The 28000-nt window shown below is 38.7% G+C and overlaps 1 protein-coding gene across 2 annotated transcripts in view; it reads right to left on the bottom strand.

The window, feature by feature from the left end:
* Positions 1-156: 156 nt before the first annotated feature.
* Positions 157-28000, bottom strand: part of NELL1 (neural EGFL like 1) — a 294743-nt gene continuing 266899 nt past the window's right edge. Inside the window, exons 15-19 of one of the 2 annotated variants that reach the window (XM_017743660.1) lie at positions 18751-18891; positions 9899-10092; positions 4840-5016; positions 2967-3191; positions 157-1758 (exon numbers count right to left, since the gene is read on the bottom strand). In XM_017743660.1, coding sequence (XP_017599149.1) covers positions 1708-1758; positions 2967-3191; positions 4840-5016; positions 9899-10092; positions 18751-18891 — 788 coding nt within the window. In that variant the 3' untranslated portion in view covers positions 157-1707. The remainder of the gene's footprint in view (positions 1759-2966; positions 3192-4839; positions 5017-9898; positions 10093-18750; positions 18892-28000) is intronic. The other variant, XM_017743662.1, reaches the window with a different exon arrangement.

Below are 28000 nucleotides of genomic sequence, written 5' to 3'. Positions count from 1 at the left end.
TCTTTCCCTTATTATACAGTCATCAAGGCAATGCAAATAGAGTCAATACATTAGTAGCTGAAAATGATGGGGCATTTTAAGAAAATAAATTTAACTTTACCACACAGAGATGTTAACTAAAACAAAAAGTGTTTAAAAAATTGGAATAAAGTTATCTGAATGACTGAAAGTAATTTTATATTCTTTGCCACTGTTCCCTTATAAACGTAATAGTAATTCATTTAAAAGACAACTGATTTTTTCACTGTATAGTCACACATCGTTCTTATTAACCAGTTTCACATTTTCTGCATGAAACTATGAAAAACTCACAAATGTAGACTTTCCAAACTGTAGCCACTATACTTATTTCTGAAATCTTTTCCATATATTCAGTGTGTTTAATTAAATAAAAAAAAAGAAAAAAAAACACTACACGAATGAGCAGAACAAAACACAACAGCACATTAACAATGTGACATTTAAGCTGTAGATGCATTGCCATAGAAATATATTCTTGTTGTAATGCCACAAACTTTCTAGCCTCATGACAAAAATAGACATTAGCTGAAGAGAATCTAAGCTCTAAACTCCATATAGGGCTAAGAGTCTTAATTTATATTTCTGTCTAAACTTAGGTCCTCAACAACACAGTAAATTTAAGTATTTTTGACTGTCATAAAATATGAAAAGATAAAATCTGTTTCTGAGCTGTTAATTAGGTAATGGAAGTTACCAAGCATTAAGGTCTCCTGTCCTGCATGTTGCTGGAACAGGTGCCTCTGCACTTTGTCACTATGGCAGCAGTAACTGAGGACAACAGACATTATTACTGCAAATACAAAAGAGGAAAAATTCTGAACTCATCAGTGATGTTACAAATGCAAGCAAATTCTAACCTAGTCAACTTAAACTATATCATCTTAAGGGTCTCTGACTGTTTTACTTATATACTCACAGTATAATCCAGAGGAATTATACTCAACAGAACACTGATAATGACTGGTGATTCTTTCTTGATTATGTGTTGAATTGGCAGTGAAATGGGGTTTTAGTTCCATTTCTCACTATAGGAGTCTTGTTGCTGCTCTGCATGTTTGGAGAAGAAAGTGCTTATTCTGCCATTTCATTCAGTTCATGGCATTTAATTTCACAGTTTAAGACAGACTTATTTTGATTACTTTTATTCTGTCCATACCTTTGAATGCTTTAAAATGTTGGACAGCTGTGAAATATAAGTACTATGCAATCTGACTGTACATACATACATATTTTCATAAATACATCTAACAGGGACCTTGGAACCAAGTATGTAATATCATGGGACAAAATCACAACAGGCTGTCTTATTTGTAAAATCTAGATTCAAAGTAAGAAGAGCTGAATTCTATCAATGTTGTCAATACACAAATTAAAACAAAAATACAGCATTAGTTTACCCATGAAATAATTTAAACATATTTGCAAATTTCTTGACAGGAAAGGTGTGTAATATACAACACTGAAAACTTGTAGCAACCACTGATTTCTATGCGCTGTACTGGAAGTCACCCGGACAAGGCTAGCAAGGATGAGCATCGTGATAGGTCCCAAAGGCAACTCCCAAACATCTTCCTCGCTTGGAGACTTTGGTAATTGTCTGTTGTATAAAATGCCAATGCATACAGCTTCCTTTCAGGTGTGAACTCCAGTAGTTTTCCTCCCTCGACACAGTCCAGTCTGACCAGGTCAGTTATTGTTGAGACACTCTAAATCCACCGAGCAGCAGACATTCCCATTCTGCACAGACAAACAAGCAGAACAGGTCACAAAGAGCAAAGGGCTGGCGGCAGGCAGAGATAGGTGTATCCCTGGCACATCTACCACCTAAAATCACCTGCCCCCAGCATCCAGAGTGTCAGCACTGCTCCCAATGGTGGCTCTTTGAGGAGGCCGACTTTGCCAAATAGCACTGAACTGGCCTGAACTACCACAGGAACTTGAAACCTGAATGTGGTCCCCATAATAAAATACAGCACAGCAATGGCAACAAAGATGATTGCATTTTTCCCTCATGCAAGAAAGTTAATGGAGAGAATTTTCATGTGATCCACACAGGAAAGCTTTCTGCTTGTCTGAAATTAGCAAACAGTTCAGGATTTTGGTTCATGGCAGATATGGAGGGGATGGGGGCAACATAAACACCACACAGCTTTGGAATTTAATCCATTGTTAAGTAACTTTTTCTAACATCCAGTCATTTATAAAGCTACTTTATGTAATAAAAAAGTACAGCAACCACTAAAATCCCAAATGAGTTTTTTTTTTTACTTTTCTTTTTCTAAACCATCACAAATCTACAGAAAAAAACCTCAAAAAATGGCAGAAAAGCTACCTTCCATAATTCAAAGCCCTGGGGCCAATAGCTTGCTTTCCCAGAGTGAACAAAAGAACATTTTATATAACTCAAAACAACATAATTCTGATATTGGCGCAGTGGGGTCATCACTGCACAAAGCAAGGGAAATAGACTGCACTCCTTCATGAGAGCCATTGGATAAAACACATCTTCATGAGATCAGGGAACAGAAACTGTGACATTCCCTCCCCATCACTATTGTGGGAGTGCCTTTATCTTGGAGCTGCAATGCCTTACTTGTGTACTTGCTGGTGAAACTTTTATGTTAGTGTTTTTCCCTCAGCTTACCAGCTCTGTAATACACATTTTCATGAACATCCACACTAGGTAATTATTGAAATGTTACCCTTGACTCATACTGAGAATGCCTGAAGGTTGCACTAGGATATTAACATATCTGTGCTCAATATTTTCAACAAGGAGAGAATTGTTTTGCTTACACTCTGCCAGACAGAAAACACAAGGGTTTTCTGCAGGCTCTCAGGTCTCATTTACTTCCCCAAGATCTTAATCTGAGCCTCCAAGGGCAGAAAGGGACCCCTATTTTATTCAGGTACATTCCACGACCATTCCAGCTGGCCCATGGTACCTTGCATTTGCAGGTTGTACAAGGAGATCCCACCATCGTCCATACAGCGCCACCAAGCCTCGTGACTCCGTAGCCATCTGGACAGGTTTTCCTGATGTCATAGGTGATGTTGTCAGCCAGACAGGGGTCACTGACACAGTGAGGACAGCACTCTCCTTCTGAGATAGCTGTGTACTCGCAGTTCAGAGTCGGGCACTGAAGAGGCCAACAATCCACCTCTCCTTCCTATAAAAATTGAAGCCAGTGTCATTGAACTTGCCATTTATGAACCACCAAGTAACTTTGTACGCTTTTGAATGGAAAATCATTGTTTTGCAAAAATTTCAATAAACTGAATGGTTCAGATCTCCATTTGGTTGATCACACAAATACATGTTTGAATACTGAGCTGAAGTTTCCTAAATGTAGCATTTGGTTGATCCTTGACTAAACAACAACACTGTGATCATCGTAGCAGGGGAACTTGAGTTCTTTGGGGTTTTTGAAGGCAGGGTTAAATACTGGGTACTAGTATTTTCTACAGACTATAATTTTTGCTGTGATTGCCTTGCAGACTCATGCACTCTTTTTACTCCTGGTCACATAAACATCTCTGCAGGATCACAGCGAACATTTAAATAGAAAATTGACACTGCAGATAGATGTAGGTCAGTACGTTTGAGAAGCACTGAACATCTATCTAAGCAGCAACAGCCAATACCAACTTTGTCAGCTCCTAAAGGAATTGTTAGAGCTTTACCATTTGTGCTCCACTGACTCATTTTATTCCATTATTTACTTATTTTTATTATTATTTTTATTTAAAAAAAAATCTGCAACAGTTTAGTAGATAGAGACATGGAGAAGACAGAAACATCAGGTCACTTCTGCAGAGTATTGCTCTGTATGACTAAATTTAACCTGGAAAGGGCTTCAGTAACTTGCATTATACTGCTCTGTAAACACTTCAGATGCTGGGAACATCACACACTGCACAGAAACTTACATACAACACTGATTTAGGGCATCACCGTCTTACAGCTCTGGATGTTATCCCAATCATAAAATTAGGCAAGAAACTGTAAGCCACAACCTCAATACTTACTCTATGCATGATGGATAATTACCTCATGACAATAACTAAGCTTCAAATCTAATTTCCTTCCTGATGCCCAGACACCTCTTGATTAGTAACATACATATAGACCATATTATACAGGCAGCTATAAATGGAAAACTGGTAATTTTAATGAACTTCATTGATGGACTAATTAGTATATCTATGGAAAACTTAAAGCTTTAAGGAAATAATCTATAGTGTCTAATGAGAAAATAAGTTTTCATTATTTTGTATGTTTTTCTAGTAATTTCAGTCTTCTTTATCCTTCTTTATGTGGTTATTTTTTTCTAATTTACACAGTGGCACTGGTACTCCATGTTTCCAGATTTGCAGAATTCAAATAAATAAATAAATAAATAAATAATAAAAAAATCATTGTCCCTTTTTGACAAGACAGGCCCACCAGACATAATTAAAAACTGAAATTTCTCCAACTAACTCCATCGCATGCGAAAAAGGTTTGAAAATGTCACTTAAAGATCAGACAACCTTACAGAAGTTCTCAAAAGTAGACTAATGCTAAAATTAATATAGTGCCAAGGTTTCCAAGCTCTTCTCAAGCTTTTCATTTTGCTCATTAGACCTACTTATTCAGCAGTAAGACGAAAACTGATGGTGTAGCTTTCAGTTCTCTGGGGCTCGGTAAGTGCTTTACCATCACCCCCAGTCTGAAAAGCAGGTGAAGAAATAGCTGTGAGCCTGCCTCCAGGTCTGTTTTTCTAAAAGTCATAATCCTTATTATTCTTACTCCTACCCAAACTGCTTTACTCATACCAGGCAACGGCACTGCTGGCAGCTGTAGGTCCAGTTGTCCCCGCTGCGGTAGAGCTTGTGCCCAGTTTGGTCGAGGCACTGGCTGGTGACACGAGTGTCACACTCTGGGCAGCAGAAGAGGTCAGCGCTGGGGTTCCTGCAGTCACAGGCTGTTCTCCGGCAGAAAATCCTCCCATCCTGCAAGGACACATTGCCCTGACGTCAACCACAAACTGCCAGAGAGCAACCCAGGTAAGGTCACAGGGTGCATACATCAAAGGGCACATCTTTGGCTTATCAGTGTATTCCATGCCAATAAGGACTGGATCTTGCCTGTCATAATACAACGAATACCAGTACTATCCCAGTTTCTGTCAGTGCATGGATCCAATTCTGTCTTGAATCTGAAAACACTGTTTGCCGGTCTCCAGCCAACTGAATTTAAACGCAGTCAATATCTCAGTGAAATACAGTGAAGCAATTTCATATCTCATTGGTTACATCAACAAACTCTTCAAGCGGGTGCCACTCTAATACATATAGTATTTATTTAGCACTATTTTGACAGAATGTACCACTGTGAAGAAAGTAAGCTGAATAAAGGTGGACCCTTTAACTTAATTAGTGCAAAATATAGCACAATCACAGTAGCACTAATTGTTCTTTATTCTGACCTCTGTGTCTGTCCCACATCTGTACCTACAGTACATCAGCTTAAAAGAACTTATCATCATTCATTATAATGCAGTACATGTATTACAGAGGGCCTGGATAAAGCTATATTCTGCTTTGCATCACAACTATACTATTCCTAAAGCAACTTCATTCATTTCATTGCAGTTTTTCCTAGCCTAATCAGAACCTTGTTCTGCGTCTATTATCTGATGTAAGGAAGAAAATTTCATTGCACCAAATATAGGAACACCCTTCAATGCAAGGGAATTTATTTCCTCTGATCCTTGAAAACAACTTATTTCTAATAAGAGTGAATGGAGCCCAGGATGTCTTTTCCAGAGGCAGACAAAACAGCCATAAGCAGGATAGGATCACAGAATGGTTTGGGTTGGAAGGGACTCTCTAAAGCTCATCTTGTTTTAATCCCTCTGCCATGGGCAGAGACACTTTGCACTAGACCAGGTTGCTCAGCATGTAGCATGGGGGAGATGACTGCTTATTATTTGATGTAGGAACCAGGGTTTGGTTCCTGTTTTAAAGCAAAGCCAGTCTTGTCCACAATGCAACATAGACAAAATTAGCATCAGGGAATCACAATGCCATGTCAGCTCAGTGTTACTGCTGCATTTCACTGTAGTTTTGAATGGATTAGAATATTCCTTGCCACTGTAAAAATAATTAACATTATTTCTTATGCCTAACAAGCAAAGCTGAAGACAACATTGAATTATGAGAAAGTAGAAAGCATGCCAGGTTAACATGGACCTGAACCACTTTCGCCAACTTCAGGGCATATATTACTCTACAAGCTTTGTTCAGTGTTGTATCAAATTAAGTTAAGTATTCTGTACTAGCGGCTAGATTGCCACTTCAGATGTGGGAGGAGGGATAAACAAGCTTTATCTCCTTACTCAGCAGTCTGAGTAAATCATAAGGAAGAACAGCAGTAGCCCATTTCCTCAGCCATGGGTTTGGGCAGCTGCAGATGCACATCAAAAGCCAGCTTAGCCCAGGAGCTCCGTCAGGATGACCAGATCCAGGCATGTGGGGCTGTGACAGGAATCCAGGGAGCCTCAACCATGGCAGTCTCTCTCCTCTTCTATGCTGATTAATAATGGCTAACAACAGCCCGTCTGCTTAAATCCAATTCAGTTTCTAAGCTTTCAAGACCAGTTTTCAAAATTGCCCTGGTGACAGTGCCGTTAATTCTGTGCTTCCCTGAGCATGTTTTACGTTGCCTTTACTCTCCATATTTCAGAACACTGAAAAAACCTGATGACTTTGCCAGAGAACTCTTGGTAATCATAATACACTGCTAGTCTGTTTTGTCTGTAAGCATCTGTGTTTTGTGTACAACCTCATTAGCTCTATGCCTTTCAAAAAACATTTTTATCCCTATACTGCAGTGACACAAAGCCTCTTAAGCTACACTATCTCATGTGCATCTTTGCAGCTCAGCAGGAGCCCTGAGAAATACATAGAAAATTGAGAAATATATATAGAAAACCTTATTTTCTTTAGGTGAATAATAACATACAGCATCTTATTACTACCTCTTCTTTCCCACCTTCCTCACTGAATCAGTTCTACATTCTTCAAAAGTGGTATGAACGTAAAATCATTCTTATCAAAGGAAAAACTGACACACAAGAGAATCACTGTTAACCACTGGGTGGTTCAAGTTTTCACAAAGCCCCAAACCCAGTTTGGACAGAAATCAGACCCTGCAAAAACCAAACCACCAAATGGTTCTCACCCCCAGGAACACACATTAGCTTGGAAGATCCCCCTGCTCCCAGTGCTGTGTGTATCTCCCAGGCTTTTTTTCATAGAAGGAAGGGAGGGTTGTCTTAATCAGAAGACAGACTCGAAAGCCCAGATATAGCCACACTGCACACCCAGGCTTTGCTCTTTTCATGAGAGAGCACAATAGCTTCCCACCCCAAATCCTACCAGCCTTAAATCTGATGGTCTATTAAATCCACAACAGTTCAGAAAGATACAAGACATATACAAGACATGTCAAATATACCTAAGGAACAGTGTTCATTTATAGTTTTGAGAATTTATGATTTTGTAAACTTTATGTGCATTTAGATGAACAAGAATGGTTTGAAGACACTGGGTCTGGTAAAACACTGAAATACCCTGTGCTTCAATAATGACACTTTGTTTCATTATATAAATGAAGCAATATAATTTCCTATATTCCACAGTATCCTACTTCACAAATAGCTTTGAAGTTCATTAAGTAAGGTATTTAATTTCCTTTGCACCAGATTATAAATGAAAATATTTAAAGATGGTACCTGTGTGCTTCAGGCAATGAACAAAATATATCCACCTGACTTTTGCCAGAATAATTATAGCAAAAAAAAGCCAGTTTTATTTCAACAATGAAATGCTGACTTGCATCCTGGATAAAACAAGTAAGTAGGATCATTGCAAAGTTTGAGTAAGTAGTATAAGGAATGGTTTAGTTACGTTTCGCTCTTTTCCTCACTGCAAACTGAGCAGGCTGCAAAAGATCAAGCAGGGCCAGTTCTCCATGCAACTGCATGAAAAGGAGAGGTTTGAGAAGTAGTCTGGTGTACTGGAAGCTATCAGGATGTATAAAAATGTATTTCATTAAACACTGAGTGAAGACTTTACATTCTGCCTGAGATGTGATAGACAAGGAGCTCTTCTTCCTGTTTCCCCTGTTCTATAGACACGAATTTGCTCTTGAAACAGGCAGCCACTGGAATGAAATTAAATGCAAATGCTAATTCACAGAGGGAAAAACTGAAGTGAGGAAGACACATAGTAAGAGTCATAACAACAGTGTCAAGCTTAGTTTAAACTATGTACTAGTTAATCATTTCTGTATTTTCATATACTAGTAACAACACTCAACATAAGAAATACCATGCAATGAGAAATGGCAAATAAAACAAATTACAAGCAATCTAAAATGTGAATACTAATAGTAATAATTCTGCAAAGGCAGACCAGATGTCTTCACATATATTAAACTATTTATTCTATTGACTGCAATCCTTTCATAAGCCTGCTGGTTCCCCAAGATTACCGTAAAAGCTTGATATATAGTCAGTAAACTTGTACACTTCAGCTTCTGAAAGGAGGAGTTTTAGGGAGCTTGAGGCTACTTGAATAACAAATATAGCAACTAACAAGAACACATTCCCTACTGAGCCCAAACCAGCAGTGTACTTTTTAGGTTCTACTCACTCTGAAGTCTTAATTTTTCCTTGCAAAACACATTTGCAACACACCACTGCAAAACAGAAAGGATGAGGCTTCCAGCTTCTTGCAACTTCAAAACACCTCTTTCACTCTGTTCCCCCTAAAACCCTCTCATGCTTCTCTGGCTCCCGAGCATTGAGACATGGAGACTGATAGGCCAATTCCCATGCTCCATCTTCAGCTTTTCACAGAGGTCACAACCTAATTTCACTTGAACTGGGCCTATAGTGCTCTGCTGCGCCTTTGGACAGCTTTACCCATGCTATGAACGAATCAGTGCAACGTGACCATAAAAAACCAACCACATCTCAGATTAGGGTGTTTCTAAAATTCTTCTGATTTCAAAGACAGGATTCCTCTGTTAACAAGTGAAAATCAAGAAAGCAGAGCCAAATGTTTTCTAACTTGGTTACCATACTCAGGAAAAAAAAATCCAAAATATAATTTCCAGGGGAAGAAAAAACCCAACAAAAATCCCCACCCTGATCTAAATGTTAACTCCTTAAGGTACATCCACTGATACTAGACCTGGCCTCTCCAAACATACAGAGAGAGCTGCACTGCTCAAGTGGGAGAGCTGGCAACACAGCCAAGCTGAGATGAGAAGGAAAAAGCTGAAAAAGCTGGCCTTTGCCCTTCTTCACTTTGAGGAAATTAAGTGCCTGTTGCTGGGTCTTCTAACCTTTGACTCAGGCTCAGACCTTTCTTCTCACTAAGTTAATTCATATGTATTCCAAGCAAAGGGAAACACAGCCAACAGGAAGTTGAGAGATGCATACTCATATGAAAGAGAAATTAAAATCAGTTTTCAGCATTTCCAGTAAGCGTGCTGGAACCTTCACATTGTGTTAAAGGGTAATGCAAGACCCTCTTTGAGGCACACTCTGAAATGCTCTGGCCCACAGGGTGACATAGTAGAAGCTCAGAAAGGTTAGCCATTATTCAGTTATGTGTGTGGTTGTGCAAAATAAGAAAAGAAATGCCTTCCCAGAAGAATATCCCCATCCCAGCTTCAGAGTCTACAGCAGAGCTTACCTTTTGTCTCAGTGCCTTGGGCTTAGGCTAACATTTTTGCCAACAGTAACACTGCAATGTTGGGTTTCTGACACAAGCCCAGAGAATTAAAGGACTTCTGAAACTCAGGCCAGCTGGATCTCACCTTGCAGGAGCAAACGGAGCATCTGTCCTCTCTCAGGGTCCACACCTGCCCGTTCCGCTTGAAGCCGCCTTCATGGGGACAGTCTCCAGTGCAAGATGGTCCAGAAGGACAAAGGCAGTCAAACCCTCCTGCCAGGTTCACACAGGCTGAATCATTCCAACAGGTGTGGATCTTTAAGGCACACTCATCGATATCTGCAAAACAGCAGATTTATAAAAGCTTTGGGCACATTTTTCATGGGGCAAGTTTTATTTCTGCATTAAGTAATTATTGCTTATTCTGCCTTGCTGGTGGACGAGGGTGCATTCCTTTCTATATCTTTCATATTTACTTGGTAGACTTTAAGCACTGTTAGGTTATTCTTCAGCATTTATTTTGATTCCACCAAGAATTCTTAAAATATCTCCATCAGGCTTAATTGTAAATGCTGAGTTTGATGTACCTAGTGGAACCATATACCAGTGACAAACTTGAACCTTCAGATAAGGGTGCATACTCATTTCCCAGTGACTGGAAACCAGCAAGGAGAGTTGACTTTCTGTCAACTAGACCACTCTCTGTTCTGGGTTTTACATCAAAATAGAAGTGCATTATTCTTCATAATTTCCTAGCACAAGCAACATTCCCCACACTAAAAGCAGTCAGTTGCATCCTTTTCCCATTGCTGGAAGGTATAAGCAAATTGAAAAAAAAAAAAAAAAGGAAATAAAAAGAACTCTGAGGCACCTGATACACACAAAAAAAGTGCCTTAAAGCTATGCAGTATGATTTAGCAATGACACAAAGAATAGGTGACAAGAGAAAATCATTATACACCAGAGAAAAGTGAATTACAGCATCCCATTAAATTTGCTTTTAGAGGGTAAAATATGATTATGCAATATGAATTTATCTAGGGAGTTCATCCAGCGTTCTTTTTCTTTCAATGAAAGCTATTTGATTTTTAAGCACATTGTTAAAAATAGGTGCTTCTTTCAGACAATAAGTTTGGACTTTTCTTAAACAATATATTGACAAATTGTCCAGATGAAATACCAGTAAACCAGTGTCTTTTGTTCCCACATGAACAATGAAAACTGCAAGCAACAGTGGAAGGAAAGCTGGAAAAGAAAATCCTTTAGAAGCATGTGATGGTTTCTGTTGTGATAGTTCCAGAATAGTATTAGATGAATTCAGAAAATGCAAGGAAGAACCACAATACTTATCATTCGAAATGACCTTATTGCTAGGGTGAAATTTTAACTGTTCAGTACTACCCAACGATACTTTTAACTTCTCTCTAAACCAAAAACTTCAAAAGTATTTACAAACAACAGTTTCCTGAAGTCTAATTTAGGTGGGATGTGATGGCCCGTTGCCCTACTTTTTGGACAAGTGCCATGGCTTCACATGTCATCACCTCAAAAGGTCCTACCTTAAAAAGACTTTAAGAATTCTCTCATTTTGGTGAAAGAAACTCTTTATAACAATCAAATCACTAAATTCAGTCTGGTCTGGATAGTACAATTTCTGATTTCAATTCATAAATAGTCAAGGAACAAGTAGAAATGTGGTCATGCCCTTGGATTTGATTAAATGCAAAAATCAGTCTGCACAACCGAGTCAAAGCTCTGGGCTGCCAGAACATGACTGTTTCTTGTTGTGCTTATAGATCCAAAGGGAAGCTGGAGGCAATTTCACTGCCTTCAGAGGGCTTCACTCCTGGGCTAACCCATGGGCCAGTCCTTTGTCAGAAATGTTCCCAGTGGCCTGACAGCATGACTCAATTGCTCATCACTCTGACTTGCCTAAAAATGGTGCATTTTGCTGTCCTGAAAGTCTTAATTCCCAGAAAAGAACATTATTGCTCTAGTGCACACCTTAGCCATACCTGAGTACTTGAAATATTCACTACTGGTGGTGTAAAAGGTGCAGTACTAAGAGAAATTAAAACTTGTAGTTCATTTTTTAACAGGTGCCAGAGTATGGCAGGAAGTAAAAACCATGAAGACTGACATGAAGAGAACTACGAATGAACTGGTATCAAATGAATTATATCCAAATAGCTACTGTAAAACTTAGAACATTCTTAAAGATATGCCATTTTCCTTTCAATAGACTTTACTTGTATTTTTTGTTGAAAACAAAGGTATAAATGAAGCATTCACTTTGCCTTTGGTGGTTTCAACAAGCATCATCAGTATTGCCTTCCCTACCACATTAAGAGCTCCTTGACGATAATCTGTATAGGATGTAGTAGAATAACAGTGCAGATTAGAAGGGTAGCTTTCACAGTTCAAAACTAAAAGGATTTCACAGATGAATATAAAGCCATATTGCCTACAGAGTTGCATTTAATTGCTTTACTTATGACACTGAAATCTAATTCTGTTTCCATGTAATTTAACAGATTTATGGAAAGCCAGATGTTAGCAATTATAGAAACTAACATTATTCATGTTCTCAGTAGTACAGACCCGTTCACAAAGCCAACTAATCTCTTATGCATATGCAGAAGGGAAGAACCCCTTATTTACGTACCTCTGCTGCTGTTCTCCATTTAGCACACATAAAAAGGATGTCCCCATTACAAGCAGCCCAAACTGGTAAATGGCAGATTCTTGACGAAGAATCAAGCAAAGCATGGACATAAATTCCTAATTGCTACACAGCTTTTTGGTTCTTTATGCAAATAATAGTTTATTATTTTTTTTATGGCATTTATTATTTAAAAGTTTTAGTCATTAATCAGATATAAAAGGCTTGGACACTGCACTCATTTTCAGCTGAACTTTTAACAGAACTAATTTTCTGAGAATATCCCTTCGGCAGTTTTTCTGTTGTCGCTGATTGCATTTCCTAAAGTCAGAACAGACATAAAGTCAGAACAGACAATGTTATCAGTAACTTGAGGGAAAAAAGTTATAAGCATAACATGTTTTTGTCCCTGTCATTCCTTCAGCCTTAAACCAGATTGTGGGGGTGGGGAAGGAAAAAACCCCAGCCAAATGCTCCCACATTGTTAGCTCTCAGTTAGGTACAGAAAGTATTTCATTTTAATGGAGATCAAATGGCCATATCAGTGTGAGATCAGCATGTAGGGGGCTATGCAAAAGCATGGTAGAAAATACTTGTATTTAGTGTGAAATTTCTCTTAACAACTGGAATCAATGTGTCAACTTAGGTGTTGAAAAATTAGCCCAGTCCAAAACAGTAATTTAGTGAACGTGAAAACTATGACAAGACTTTTGCACTTAGCTTATTTTTGTAGTACTCAAATCCTTGCTTAGCTCAAATTTCCCACATCCCCTCAGGTTTCATTTGCTCTCCCGCAATTGTTCTCAGAAGATGCAGGCTCAAAAACGGAACATTTAATGATGGGCACAGCAAAACTGCAGACAAATCTCATTTCCCATTATAACAACACAAAGAAGGAAGGAGATAAAATAATAATTTATAAATCAAGCCACTTTGAAGAACACTGGAAATAGCAAGGAGACTCCATATTCTTTTCCTGTATATAAAGGACAAGAACAAAGTGTCTGTCCTTAGGTTTCGAGGGATTAGTTCTTTCATGTATCCTGTCAACCTATGGAAAGAATCTGATTTTCACACCTGAAATAGGATTTTGCAATTTTATTCATTATACTGAAATTCTCTGTGGCAAAAACCTACTAATCAACCCAAATAAAAGCTGCAGAGTTTTCCTTCCCCTCTCCAGACAGTTCCTTTTCAACGAGAAGTGAGGATGTAGGTGAAACACCCGTATTGAGCAGAAACTTGCTTGTACTGCAAAGCCTTATGCAACTTTCTATCAACAATGTATAGCCAGCAGCCAGGGGATTGCTGCCAAGACATGCTGACCATCATACCACTGACCGAGATCTTTACTCTTCAAACACTCCAGGCAGTGCTTCTATAAACAAATGCACAACCATACGTACCCGACCATACACATTTTAGCAATCAGTCCCATTTTGTGGATGAAAAAGAAAACAAACCACCCAAGACATGCTCATTTCCAACATACTCTCAAAATACATGGATAGCTCAGTAATGCGGGCAGACAAAAAACCAGAAGCAAAATGGAAGCAAATAATCCCCTGAGATGCAATTTCCTTTTCCATTCTTTTTGGCTGTAATGAGAAGTAATTTGCCTCAGATATTATGAGAGGTCCCACGGCCACTGCATTTGAATCGGGCAGAAGACAAGCATGACTGTACATATCAACACAAGTTCATTAACTTGGTTTCACTGAAATTTTAAATCAATCCCTAGCTACTTCATTTCTTAGTTTTCAAGGCTATTCAGGTTTTAATTGTAAGACTTTTCCATAGCACCTTAATAAATGTGTACAAGCAAGCAATGCAGTGTGGTGCTCTGTATTATCATGATAAGCTGTTGCAGAAGAAAGAACCCTACTAATGTGCTAATTTTAACTGTTACGGTACATTAAACCATTACAGTATATTGTTAACATTAAAAATGTATGCTGGGCTCCCAAACCAATGTATGTACAAGTTAACTAAACACTGTTTTGACAAATCATTTTTCACAGGCAACCTGTCACTTAATGATTTCTGCCTTCTTTCTAAATCAAAGTTATTTGGAGGTGTCTTTGAAAAAATAACACCAAACAGAGTAATTTTTATCTAGAAAATATTTTATGTAGAATTTTTATTCTATAGAGACATAAAGGTCTATTAAAGAACACTGCTTAGTAAATTAGATTCTGAATATAGAATTTACTAAAGCTTTCTAAAAATACAGAAATGGCTAAACACAATTACCTTGAAGATATGGAACACAACTTTCTGTCAGATTACAAAAATTAGGATTTACTAAATGGAAAGTAAGTAAGATAATGTTTATTTTACAGGATAAAATCTACTGACACCAACTCTGATACTGTGAGCTTTAAGAAATTCTATGAAGTTCTATGAGCAGCACAGAACAAAGTTGTAAAATAGTAGGTTCTAGTTGGTCTTGGATACTCTGTACCATGTGCAATCCTTTCTGCCTACATAGCACTTCTCTACCAACAGACAGGAAAGCAATTCTCAGGTATATGGGAAGATTTTCAAAGGATGGGTCTACCTTTTTGTGTGACACCGAAAGGGGGAAAAAGAAACAAAACCTAATGTCCTTTGCTTATGCTTTCTAATCTAGATAAGAGACCCCACTGCAGTACACCATGGAATACATGAAAGTTTCAGGAACTGATTTAAAGCCCACTCAGGTTTGACCTTCAAGCACTGCTGCACCCAGATTTTGTGGGAGACTAATCCCTGTGGAGTTTTCTTTCATGAGCTCTTGAGTCCTACATTTTTCCAGCTCTCATTTCCCCAAAGTAATCCTGCAGTAAGGTCTAGCTATACTACCTTTAAGGCAGAAATAAATGGTGAATCTGGATCCATGTTAAGCCTGCCTGAAAAATTTGTAGTGGTTCTTAAAGAAAAAAAAATAAACAAAACCTGACAGGTACTGCTGCCTTGGTTGTTGTTCCTTCTGTGTGTGCAAGTCCCAATGTAGGGACCCAGAAACATAAATCATTATGAAAAAAACCAAAATCAGTAAATCTGCACTCCAGGGTCTGAACATCACTCTACAGACTGGAAGCACGTCACTTAGAGAGATGGAGATTCCAAAGTATAATTTGCTTTGCTCTTTTTTTAATCAGTAGATAGTCACAAATGCTGCATCACGTGACAGCTCACTGTTCTCTATGAAGTATTATTGCTTCTTTACCTCAGAGTGCAGCAAAGCTCCTATTACAAAATTTAAAAAAAACCCAACCAACCAAACAACACAGCAGCTGTAGCCTACAGGTTTTAATTGCCAAGCAAACTTTGGTAGCAACTTCATACAGCAATTGTCTTTTGTCTGCAAGCAGTATTCTCAATAACACATTGTGAAAGACCAGGGCCTCATAAAAACACTCCTGTGGGAAATCAAATTACATTCTCTTAATTTGAGCCTGCTCACCGTCACTACATGAAGCTGACATCTTTGATAAAAGCTGTCTTTGGTTGATATTTTGAGCAATAAAAGAATTTTCCCTGTCTTGAAGGGGCCTGGCTAAGCCACACATCCTTATTACCCAGGCTTTGGTGCAAAATTATGACCTTCCCTGCCACATCTACTGATTTACACAACTGTCCCTTGCCAGGTGACAGACTTCACTGTTTTCTCTTTGTCAATGAGAATACAGCTTTTAGAAGCACTGAGGTATCACAACACTTCCCAAATAGATGCTATTTTTCTTAATGTTTTGCAAGCACTGCAGAGACAGTGTAAGCAATGACTCAGCTCTAAGACCACCTACATAAAAATGGAGGGAAAAGAGGTTAACCAATATATACATAAATGTATCCAGCAAAAACAACTGGCTGCCTGTGCGTTGGGCAATCTGTCAGAGATGAGTACTCCCTCTCACTGTCTTGTGATCTTCTTTTCTTTATGATTATTATTAGTAGTAGTGTTTATTGTTATTATTTTGTAGGGGAGGGTTTAATCTTATTTTACTTATGTTTTCAGCCTATTTATTGTTCTCCAAGTTTGTCCTTCAGGGAGGAAGAAGAAATGTTTCAAAACATACTGAAAGACAATGTCTCATACCCATCTCATGTACACACTACAAATTCAGTATACAATACACCAGGAAAAAATACTGTTGCTAAGCAGATGAGCCCTCTTTTATCTGAAATAGAGTGAAAGACACCGGTTCTGACCCTAAATGCTCCACCATGCAAACAAACTCTGTAATGTGATGTATTAGCTAGAATGTGCAATGTTTTCTCTCTGTTGTTTTAACCAATTCTTTGTTGCATTTTAAAATAAACATCATGGTTTGAAATTTGTCGATATGGGCTAGCAGAATCTTCCAACTAATTTTTTATTATTTTATTTCATTATACTGGTGAAGCAAACTGGTTTATTTCTCTTCCTCACTGGTACCCTGCAGCAGATGGTTCAGAGAAGCTATTTCATTAAAATAACCCCACTAATTTCACATTCTGTTTACAACTTGCATATGGCAAGATAAGCACCTAACCTCACAAACTTCCAGCATGCTGTGCAGGTCAAAATGAGGGCAGTGTGTTTTCATGAAATCTTATCCCTCCAGTCTCTACCAGAACACAGAACGTTTGGGGCTTCTTTTTGCAGCATCCAGCCCTTCAGCAGTGATACAGTGCAAGCAGTACTGACCTTTCCAGCAGCTGAGCCTACCTGGGGGTCATCCACAGTCCTGCCTATGTGTCTGTCTTCTCCTGACATCAGCTTGGCTCTTCATCTTCTGCTTCCCAAATCAGCTACACCAGTTAGGAGGGATGGGGCTCCCCACGTGAGTGGTACAAGTAAGCACCAGAAATGCTAAACATGCCTCTCACCCCCAGTTGCCTCAGGGCTTTTTGAAGGTTATATCATGTTGCTTTGTCTTCTCATAAAGAAGGTATCTTCAACATTGCTCCATTCATCACTCATTTTACAACATTCAAATAAACCAGAGGAGAACTCTTAACATTTGAGAATTTGTTTAGAAACACATGACTTTCATCTATTTTATCTATGGAATCATGAAATGCTGTAAAATTTGCCATTTTTTACACAGCCACCCTCTGAAGAAGTTCACTGCTCTGATTTTATTGAGCTCCCCATCAGCTTAGGACAATGTGTAAAAAAATAATTTAGCTGGACAATCTACAAAATATTGCTTTGAAAATCACTATTGTTCCTCTGCATTTTTAAATTATTATACTACCTTATCCCAAGTACTTCTAATAGCCAGAATTCATAAAAGATGAGAATGTTTTTTACAAGTAAATTTATATAGTTTTGTTACAAATTGTTCTTTTAATTTTTATTTCAATTACAGACTTTAAATCACAGAAAACGCCCTTTGAAGTTATGGCCATGATAAATGAAATTTACAGCATTAAAAAAAAAAAAAAACACAAAAAGAGAAGAAGAGCTTTTATAGAAATCTCATATAACTGACTAGAGATGAAGTAACTGAAAGTCCAAAGAAAAGACATAACACTATGAGCCAGTTGATCCGTATCTCTACAGAAGTTAAAATGGGATCCCTTCTAAACAATTTTAAACTCACCTGATAAAATACCACATAGAAATTATGTGTAAGGCAAATAACTGAAAAGGTGGAAAAACTGTAAGGCAAGGGTAAGGCAGAATTACCATCTTCACTATGGTTTTACTGCTGCTCACTTGCTGTAGTGGCACCCAGAGTCCTACAGCCAGTCGAGGGCACACAGACTGCAGGAGGCAGCATTAATTCCTCATGAAGCCTCATCCTTTGTCCTCCCATAGAAACAACTGACAAACCCCTTTGCATCCATTAAAAATCCCTCTCTGTTCATGCTCTTGGGACCTTATTCTGCAAATATGGTGCATAGAGAATTTGATGCTATTTGCGTAATTCTAAAAATTAAATTATGAAGATGCTGAAAAATGGAAAACAAGCAAACCAAAGCAACACAGACATACCACAGATATGTTCTTCTACCACTCTGTTGAAACCTGGAACTGGAAAACCACCTCTTCCCCTTTTGTGGCCAATTATGCTCCCCAGCAAGTGCACTTCCACTTCAGGTTTCACAGCCACTTGCTCTGCTAAACAGAGCAGTGCAGTAAGTCGCGCTTTGGATCTCCTCCTGTGGGAACCCCTCAGACCCGTGCGGTGCCATGGCCCAGCACCCCTGCGTGGCTGCGGGTGCTGGCAGACACGGACATGCTGGGTGCACCCCCGTTCCGGCCTGAAACACAGTCACTGCTCAGGATAGCGGCTCGACAGTCACTTGGGAACACCATGCACAAGGAGGGAAAAAAAAAGGCTCTACTGATCATTGCTTACCAACACAGGACTCCCCGGAAGGAGAATAGCTTCCATTGTCATGGAAACCGCTTCTGCACTCACAGTGGTACCACCCTGGGAGGTTAACACAGCGTGAATGGTTGTGACACTCAATGATCCCCTCTGCACACTCATCAATATCTGCCTCAGAGAAAAACACAAGCCAGCCAGGAAATTAATTTCCTTTGACACCAATACTGTAGGTTTGTTTTTTAAAAAATCTTATTGGTTTGGAGTTTTTTTAAAGATTTCCTTTAATAGATGGATCAAGGTTTATTACAGTTCCCAACAACAGACATTTAAAGTATGACTCACATAACAACAGTAAAAATTAACAGTAATACATCATGTAATCTGTTACAGACAAGACATTCTTTTACACCATGATTTGTTAAAAATGCAAAGCAAACATGCAGATTTTTTTGTTCCTTATTTGTTTTTTTGTTTGTGTTGGGTTGCTTTTTTAACTCAGAAATTACATTTGTCTGTGCACTTAAAGCGTTGCAGAACAGGTTGTCCACTGAAAAGGCAGTTTCAGCAATATTCCTGATTTACAAACTGCATGTTCCAGGACACCTTGGAAAGAAAAAGCATTTTCTTCAGGATTTGTGTTTCTAGCATTCAGCTGCGATATTGGCAGCTACCTGGAACTGAAGGTGCTCAGAACACTTCGCAAACACTGGTTAATCTCTTTTGTTTATGTTATCAAAATAAATACCCAGTACAAGTGTAACAGCGTGTGACAAACAGAAAAAGCAGTCCACGTTTCAGCTGCAATAAAACGTTTAGCTGGAAAAGAGTGAGGCAAATGACAGCAAGTCTGTAGCAATGGAAAGATACAGCATGATGAATACCTTGCTGAGTTTCAATAAATGTGCTGTTTTCAGAAAGGGGTTTCTCAAATTTCTGTAACATGTTTAATAGAGACCTCGTAATTGCCAGTAACCTTGGCTAATCATGGCTGGCACCTGGCTGCTTCTCCCCTTTGAGCATTTTTCAGCACATTTTGTAGGGTTGTAATTAAAGTTAGCAAATTAATTATATGTTAACCTTGTGGTAATTTAAGAGGCCATTATATTTTCATTCCTCTATTCAGCTCAAGCTGCTTTTTTTTTTTTTTTTTTAGATTTTGGACAATTTTCAGCTGTGTAGCTTATCAATTAAAAGGAGAATCAAATTATTCCTAAGTAATTCCCACTGTCACCCACTGAGATTTTTTTTCTTGGCACACTTAAAATGTGGATAAAATTGTGCACATCAAACAAAAAAAACTTGGTGAAAATACATTTCGAAACTACATTTAGCTCTACATGCATCAAAGGGCAAATGTCTCATGATCCTGATGCAAGACTGAGTTAAGGTTATTAACTAACCACAGAGTGTAGCTTTTATCCCAATTTCCAAAATACATACACCAATATGCTTTCATGGACTGCACTGGAGTCATGTTGATGTACGTGGAAATTGATTTGAATGAAGTATCCTTCAGCACTATCCCATTTTCTTACATCTTACAAGCAATACCATAGAGAAGTTCGATTTTTCCTCATTTCAGTAACAATATTTAGTCTTGTTGAAATATGGCTGAGAAACCTAAAAAATGCCGTTTTCCAAGATTCGTGATCGCCCTCACTCAAGCATGAACCAAGTTATCTACATAACAGGGTCATAAACACTATTTATTTCTAGCTTTATTCAGCTCCCATCTAACAATAAAGTCAATTTTTAAGTGCTTTAAGATCTGTCACTGCTGCCACCTTTTCTGTACTTTTTACTTTGTGGAAGCTAATTTTAGTGTTAAAACACTGCACGAATCTAGCTGTCCATCAACAGTGAGTACTGCTTGCAAACTCAGACACTTTCAATTCATTACAGCAAATGGAATTTTTAACCATGATCTTTTCACATGTCATGGCTGATGAAACAAATTTAATCCTATTTGGAAAGTGAATGACTTTGCTACTGCAGGTCAATCGCAAATGAGTCCTCCTTCTTACTTTCCTTTCTTTCCCAGTGCTGGATTGGAGGATGTTCCTTTTTAAAGACTGCTTCCTTGTGTCAGTCCTGTACTGGACTTCTATCTGTTCAATTTTACAGTTTTAATTTACAAAATTAATCGAGCATTCCTAAAGTTCATTTCTAAACTTAAGCCCTTTCAAAAGTACATGATTTAGGCTCATAGTAAAGGACACTAACTGACTAGCAGGTTACTTTTCGGAAAGCCTGTCTGCCAGGGTGCCAAAACTAAGCAGCACTTTACTCAATGGAGGAAGAGCAGTTAGGTTATGTCTCTACATTATATCAAAAAGTAAAATAATACATAGAACTCTTTCAAGACTAGATGACTTTACTGTGGCAGTACCATGCCTGTTACAGCTTTTGTTCCCTGATGTGTAGGGAGACACTAACCAATTTCTTCAACCAGCAGAGCTAGGAAAAAAAGACTTGCTTTCAGTCTTACAGGTTTCTCCTTTACTTCCTTGATCTCCTTAAACCAGTGGAGCTATGCCAGCTTTGGCAAAGGACGAAAGAAGCTGTGTGGGTGTTTTGGGAAAATCTGCCATGACAGATACCACTGGTGTGGAAGCAACTAGTAAAAAACTCTTCAAGCTCTTCTTCCTACCACTGCCTCTCCTCCTGCGGTTAAGCTCAGCACTCCTCCTTGCTCCCCAGCCCAGCCTTCTCCTGCATGCAGGTGCTGATACAGGCTGGGAGGATGGTGCAGGAAGGAGAATGGGGAAGCAAATCTCCCTCTGCTTCTGCAGCAGTCAGGGTTCCTTTGGCAGCACATCACTAGCAGCACCATGTGATATGGTATGTATGAGGAGCAGTGCCAACAAGGAAAACCCTTAAAGGCATCTCCACTTACCCAACACGTTACTGTTTCTTGAAACGGTGCACATAAACACTAAAAGGGTTGGAAATACCACAATGAGGTCTGTAAGCTTCTCCTATGATCCTGTGCGTTATTTGTTGCATGCGTATAAACACAGGTCTGCAGGAATAGGGAAATATTGTGGATGTTTTAGAAATTCAGATTTAGGATGCTCAGAATACCAAGAGGGAAAAGCAAATAACAGCTTTATAAAATGGTATGCCATATACCATGACATTATTTAGTTCATTTAATAGACCATTTCCAGCTAGACATCCTGTGTCTTTTCAAAACACTTCTTTTGAGGCTTTCTTCTGCACAGAAAAATGTTGATATACATAAGAGCCAGTTCAGGGAATTAGAATCAATTCACTTATCTTCATCTTTCCTTCTCCATCTTTAGATTCTAGCACTACACTTGCATACTTGCCTCAGGATAAAAGTCTTTCTACCCAAGCCTGGTTTGGGGTTTTGCTATAGAATTTGAGTTATATACACACTATTTTTGTGTGTTTTGTGTGTGCAGATGCTTACCAGAATGTGCTACCTGTACTTTCTTCTTTAAGTTATGTTATATATGAAATAACAGTGTACAATTCTGACCTGTGAGTGAAAACAGTGTCAAAATTCTAATCTTTTTCAAAGGAGCACATTAAAACCTGATCAAAAATTCTGTCACTTCACACAGGCCAGAAGAAACAACTGGTGGGCATCTTTTGGCTGTGTTCCCATGCTGTAGGTGTTGCCTGTCCTCAGTGCTGCTGGCAGCAGGATGGGCAGTTTTGTATGGGCTTTCTGCATGCCTGTGTTAATATCTAGAAAGTCTGAAACTGAGTGCTTGTGAGAGCCTGCCAGTTTAAGGTTTCCTTGGGAACTGAAAATTTTCATTGTCTTAATTTTCCTCTGCAGTCTCTGGCTAAATATCTGCACTACCTTTGCATTAAGGGTAGTATTTTTCACTTCTTTCTCTAATGCAACTTAAGAAATGGCTGCTCTTACCACCATGAAACTGTTTTTCTAGGTTTTTTTCATTCAAGCCGTGCTATAACATCCATGTAAAAGGAGATCTCGTACAGACCATCCTGTTGCCTGCTTTTACCCCACTCAGTCATTTAACTACCATTAGTAGAAAATTGTTAATGGATCTGGCAACACTCCACTATAGTGGCTTTGCAAATGCTCAAAATCGCACATTTTTGTATTGAAGAATAAAGACACCAGTTGGTTTTGTATAAGCTCTTGCAGGATGTTAATCCTGTCCTTTAAGAACAGGTCCATAATTTTTACTTTTAGCATTCCAGCTTCTTGCATTATTCACAAAGGTATTTATGCAGACAAGATAAATAGGGTAATTTATCTCAAAATAAAACACAATGGCTTCAGAACCCTGTGAAAAAGTAAAATTAAAATAATTCAATCTTTTCTAATGCCCCATCACATTTAAGTCACTGTGTGATAATACTAAAAGGAAAACTGTTCAGTGTCATGTAACGGCTAGCAATCTACAGTTTCAATGAGACAGAAGAGTTTTATTATAGAAGTGTCTATTCATCAAACCATTATTGTATTCTTTTTCATGCAAAAAATATACATTCCTTATCTTTAGTTTCCGTTGACTAGGAGACCTATAAGCAGGAAAAGCATGTACTAATAAGAAAGGATCACACAGGTCTCAAGCTTCCTGAATTAAAATTGCACCTTGAGACCTGACTCCTTTGCTTCCAGAGCATTACAGCTTTGTTTTCCACATTACAGTATTTTTCTTCAACATAAAAACACCAGAAAAATGTACCCAGCCAACTGAGGCATTAGTTATATATATTTAAAATACAGCCTCTTCTCATCTGCAACTCCAGCCTAAGCTTCACTTCCAGAAGACAGAGATAGCAAGAAAGGGATGGCACTGACAGCACTATGCAAAGTGTCCCTGCTGCAAAGGATTCATTCAACTATTTCAAATAAACTCTGAAAGCAAAGACAACTAGTTCGGATGAGAACAGATGAAAAAATCTCTTTCTCTCTAAAAAACTCCAACAAACCCTCCCATCTGCCTACCTCCACAGTTTTACATAAACTCATATAAAAGGCTGAATTTTATCCTTTATTATTAACCCTTATTTTTTTACATTATTAAATTTCTATATTAGCTTTGACAGCGCACTACAGGAGGGCCCTACCTGTATTTTTAAACACATGCAACACAAAGCAGGAATACAGTGCCAACAGCCCCCCTAAAGCCTACTAGATTTTCCCAGTGAAAAGTAGGGGAGGCTACAACACTCTGACCTTGCCACAGGTTTGCAACCCAGTGTGCCTGGAATACCAAGGATACAGCTGGTGCTGCAATTCAGCTGTTAAACAAATGGTAACTTAGAGAACACAGATAACTCTGTAATTAAGTTACATTTGACTAATGACTGGTGGCTGTTGCTCAACCTCATGGGGCTACTTCATTCTTAAGACAACAGAGATACTAAACACCAGAAAGGACGGGAAAGACATCTGTCTGAGAACTGTCTACTGGAATTTTTAATCATCAGTTTTTAGTTTCACAGCTTTAAACATCTCACATTATAAAGACTGCCCCCACCTCTGCCTGAAGCCAGCAGCAAGCTTTGGAATAACTGCTTAGGAAATTTTTCCTTAACATTTAGCCTTTTAATTATGTTCATTTTAACTCATTAGGAGATTTTGGGCAAACAATCAAAACCAAATAACATATTCCTCTCTCCTCAGCAGTCATGGAGGTTTTCACAGCCTGATTTAAATTGCTTTATATTTATATTGGCCTTTGCAGCTCCTTCTCAGGCAGGAATAGTTTTGCCTGTATAAATGGTACAGCCTTAGATCCATTTTTCTTCTATTTTGAGGACACTGTGGTAAACCATAAAACTTTAGATATGTTAAGATAGTGAATAAAACTCACATTCATGAATAATCAAACCCACACAAACAGTTTAATAGTACTAAATGTCTTTCAGGGATGAAATGTGTGCCCACCACCCATTGTAATTAAAGAACAGCTATAATATGTTTTATTGCGTAATTCTGGACTGATATAAACATTTTTAATCATTTGAAACTCGTGCAAATTTAGGATGATGAGTTCATCAAAAATAAATGGAATTAAACCGATATCTGAATAACAACACAAACTAGTTGTACAAGAATTTTTAAAGATTAATTCTTTTAATATATAATATATAATTTATTTAAATTCATTTTAGTACTTTATAGATTTATACGGTCCAAGATGATGTCTTTATGATTTTAGTGCATGTCTCTCTCATACCCTCATATTCATCGATTTCCATGCTAAATATGCAGCACACTTGGAGTATGCAACTGAAAGGTCCTGGTCATTCAAATAAATATCACTTCACAAGACTGGAGTTGAAAGAAATTTTTCTTCTCATATTTAAAGATTACTGGGTCATGTAGGATGTAAGAATTGGAGCCAGACCATTCAGTATAAAGTCCGGCAGAGTAAAGAACTACTTCATATTTAGTAGTGCTTTTGAGTTTTCATTGCAAACAGGATTTTAATTATCACTCCACAAGCCAGAAACAGACTGTCTTCACAATTAGTAGGTTAAGTTTCAAACTGACTTTCTGTCAAATTTGAGGCCTTTGGTCAATATGTCTCTCAAACTACATCATCCTGAAAACAGCAGGGCTACTAGCGCAGTATTTAATGTATTTCAGTTTTTGGAGCAAGCTGATCATGCATAGGGGAACACACAGTTCAAAAGAACCTGATTGCCAACTGCAGCCAGTACTGAACTATGACACTGAGCTTCAGGACAGAGTTTAGCTCACTGCCTACTAACACCTTGTACCTGCTGGCAGTATCCCACAGTTCTCCAGGAATGTCCTTTCTTACTCTTATGACATTATGCTCTTCCTAAACATACTGGAGCACTTTGTCAGGACTCCAAATTTAGTATTTTTCTACCCATTTAGGAACAGCGTGTGGTCTTCATGCTACAGGTACCCACGTAAATCAATCTGGTAGCATTTCTGCAGAGAAACTGAACTGCAGACCACTAGTAAATCATAGACCACCACGATTTAATTTATATAGTATATATTAATAAATATTTATTGGCAGAGAGATATAATGTGCAATTAACAGGTGAGATAAATAAGGCAGAGAGAGATACAAAGAACTTTCCAAAGTTGTCCAAAGCCAAACTGTGAGAAACTTCTCAGTTTTGTAATTCCAGTCCACTATCCTGCCGTTTAGGTCACCATTCTCTATTCCCTATAAAAATGTTCTCAAGCAATCAGGTAGAGGCAAGGCCAACATTCACTACCCTCATGATTCATGAACATGAAATTTATTTTTTAAGAACATTCAGTATCTTCATCCATGACTGCTAATTCAATTAAATTGTGATCCTGGGGTTGTATTTGCATTGTTATATATAAGCAACTATTCAGAATATTAGATATGCATACTGGAATAAAATGAAAAAAACAAGATCAATAGGAGAGGTCTGTTGTGTCAATGGACTTTAATCAATAGAGCCCTCAGCTCTATACACAGAGGTATTCTTCTACACAGCCAGGATTATACAGATTTTTAAAAGGAAAGTTCAAACCCATTCCTAAAGCAAAGTACTTTTATGTACACAGCTGCTTTAAGCCTATTGAAACCACAACTGCTGTAAATTCAGATTCATTGAATTTACAGTGACTGGTAAAACCATACCAAAAACTTACTACAGATTGCAGAATTAAATTTCAGAAAATCTGCATGGCAAAATACATTAAGTATCTCATAAAAAGACTAATGTATCAATGAGAATAAAAGGTACTTTTGGCAAGGGATTTTGGCATCCTGCAATTAAAGAGTTGTACATTCTCTGCCAAGATCACAAAATTTAAGAAAAATCGTCTAAAGGGGATAGATGTTAAGCCAAAATAGCTGATGGGTGCCAACCAGCTGGAACACAGTTTGGCACAGAAGGAGCTGGGGGTCCTAGTGGACACCAAGTTGAACACAAACCAGAAAGATGACTCTGCTGTGAACAAGGTGGATGGTGCCTTCAGCTGGAGTAAATAAAGTATTCCCAGCAGGGTGAGGGAGGTGATCTTTCCCTCTGCTCAGCACTGGTGAGGCCACACCTGAAGTGCTGGACCCAGCTGTGACCTCCCCAGCACAAGAGAGAGATGGAACAGCTGGGGAGAGACCGGCCATGGGACATGAGGATGAGTAAGGGCTGGGGCATCTCTCACAGGAGGAAAGGCTGAGAGAGCTGGGACTGTAGCCTGAAGGGGAGAAGGCTCAGAGGGGACTCTACAGACACATAAACACCCAAAGGGAAGGTGTGAAGAGGATGGAGCCAGGCTCTTCTCAGCGGTGCCCACTGACAGCACCAGGGCCCACAGGCACAAACTGAAACACAGCAGGGTCCAGCTGAACATCAGGAAACACTCTTCCAGTGTGAGGCTGCCCAGGGAAGCTGTGGAGTCTCCATCCTTGGAGATATTCAAAAGCCACCTGGACATGCTCCTGGGCAACTGGCTCCAGGTGGCCATAACTGAGCAGTGGGGTTGGACAAGGTGACCCCCAGAGGTCCCTTCCAACCTCAGCCATTCTGTCATTCACTGATTCTGCCTCAGAATGAATGCTCACTTGAATGAAAACCGATGAACTACACAGACTGCAGGCTGCAAATTGTTTCATCAGAGCTACAAAAGATGAATGAAGCCTCTTATAAAAGAGGACGCTGACAAACAGCATTCTCTACCCAACTTACCAACTGTCTGCAATTCAGCGCACTGCACAGAAGGAATCACTGAGGTAACACTGGCTCTATGTATAAAAGCTTCGTGGATGAGCCTCAGCATTATTACCCAGTGTCATCAGACTTCATGCACAGTCTTTAGGTACATGCTCAAGCAACGTATCACTCCATCTAGCACTTGAAATGCTAAAATTCAACATCAAAGAGTGATAGAAATAGACTATTATCTTATCTAGAACATCCTGTGACAGAGAATAGATGTTCCCTTCCATAAATTCTTTGGTGATTTGCCTCAACCAATTTTAGAACAACACACATGATGAGTCCTCCCCCACTTCATTGCGAAGATTCTATTGCAGCCCAACAGTCCACAGTGTTAGGAAGTTCTTCTGATTAGTTTGAGCCCTTCTATAAATGAGTATGTCAAAACAGCACTTGTCAAAACAATTTCACTGCTAACAGGAGGCTGCAGCTGATGAGAAAATAATAAAGAGCACATTTTCTTCACTGTGGCTGGGGGGGCTGAGTGTCAGCCACTCTCCTTAAAATTCCCATGTATACCATTGTGCCAAAGGGCACAAGAAGAAAATCCAAATTACAGATTTAGATTATAATAGTGTGC

The sequence above is a fragment of the Corvus brachyrhynchos genome, unplaced genomic scaffold, assembly GCF_000691975.1.
Source record: "Corvus brachyrhynchos isolate BGI_N302 unplaced genomic scaffold, ASM69197v1 scaffold169, whole genome shotgun sequence".
Classification (NCBI taxonomy): Eukaryota; Metazoa; Chordata; class Aves; order Passeriformes; family Corvidae; genus Corvus; species Corvus brachyrhynchos.
Note: the sequence above shows the minus strand (reverse complement) of the source record. Positions and strands in the feature narration are given on the sequence as shown.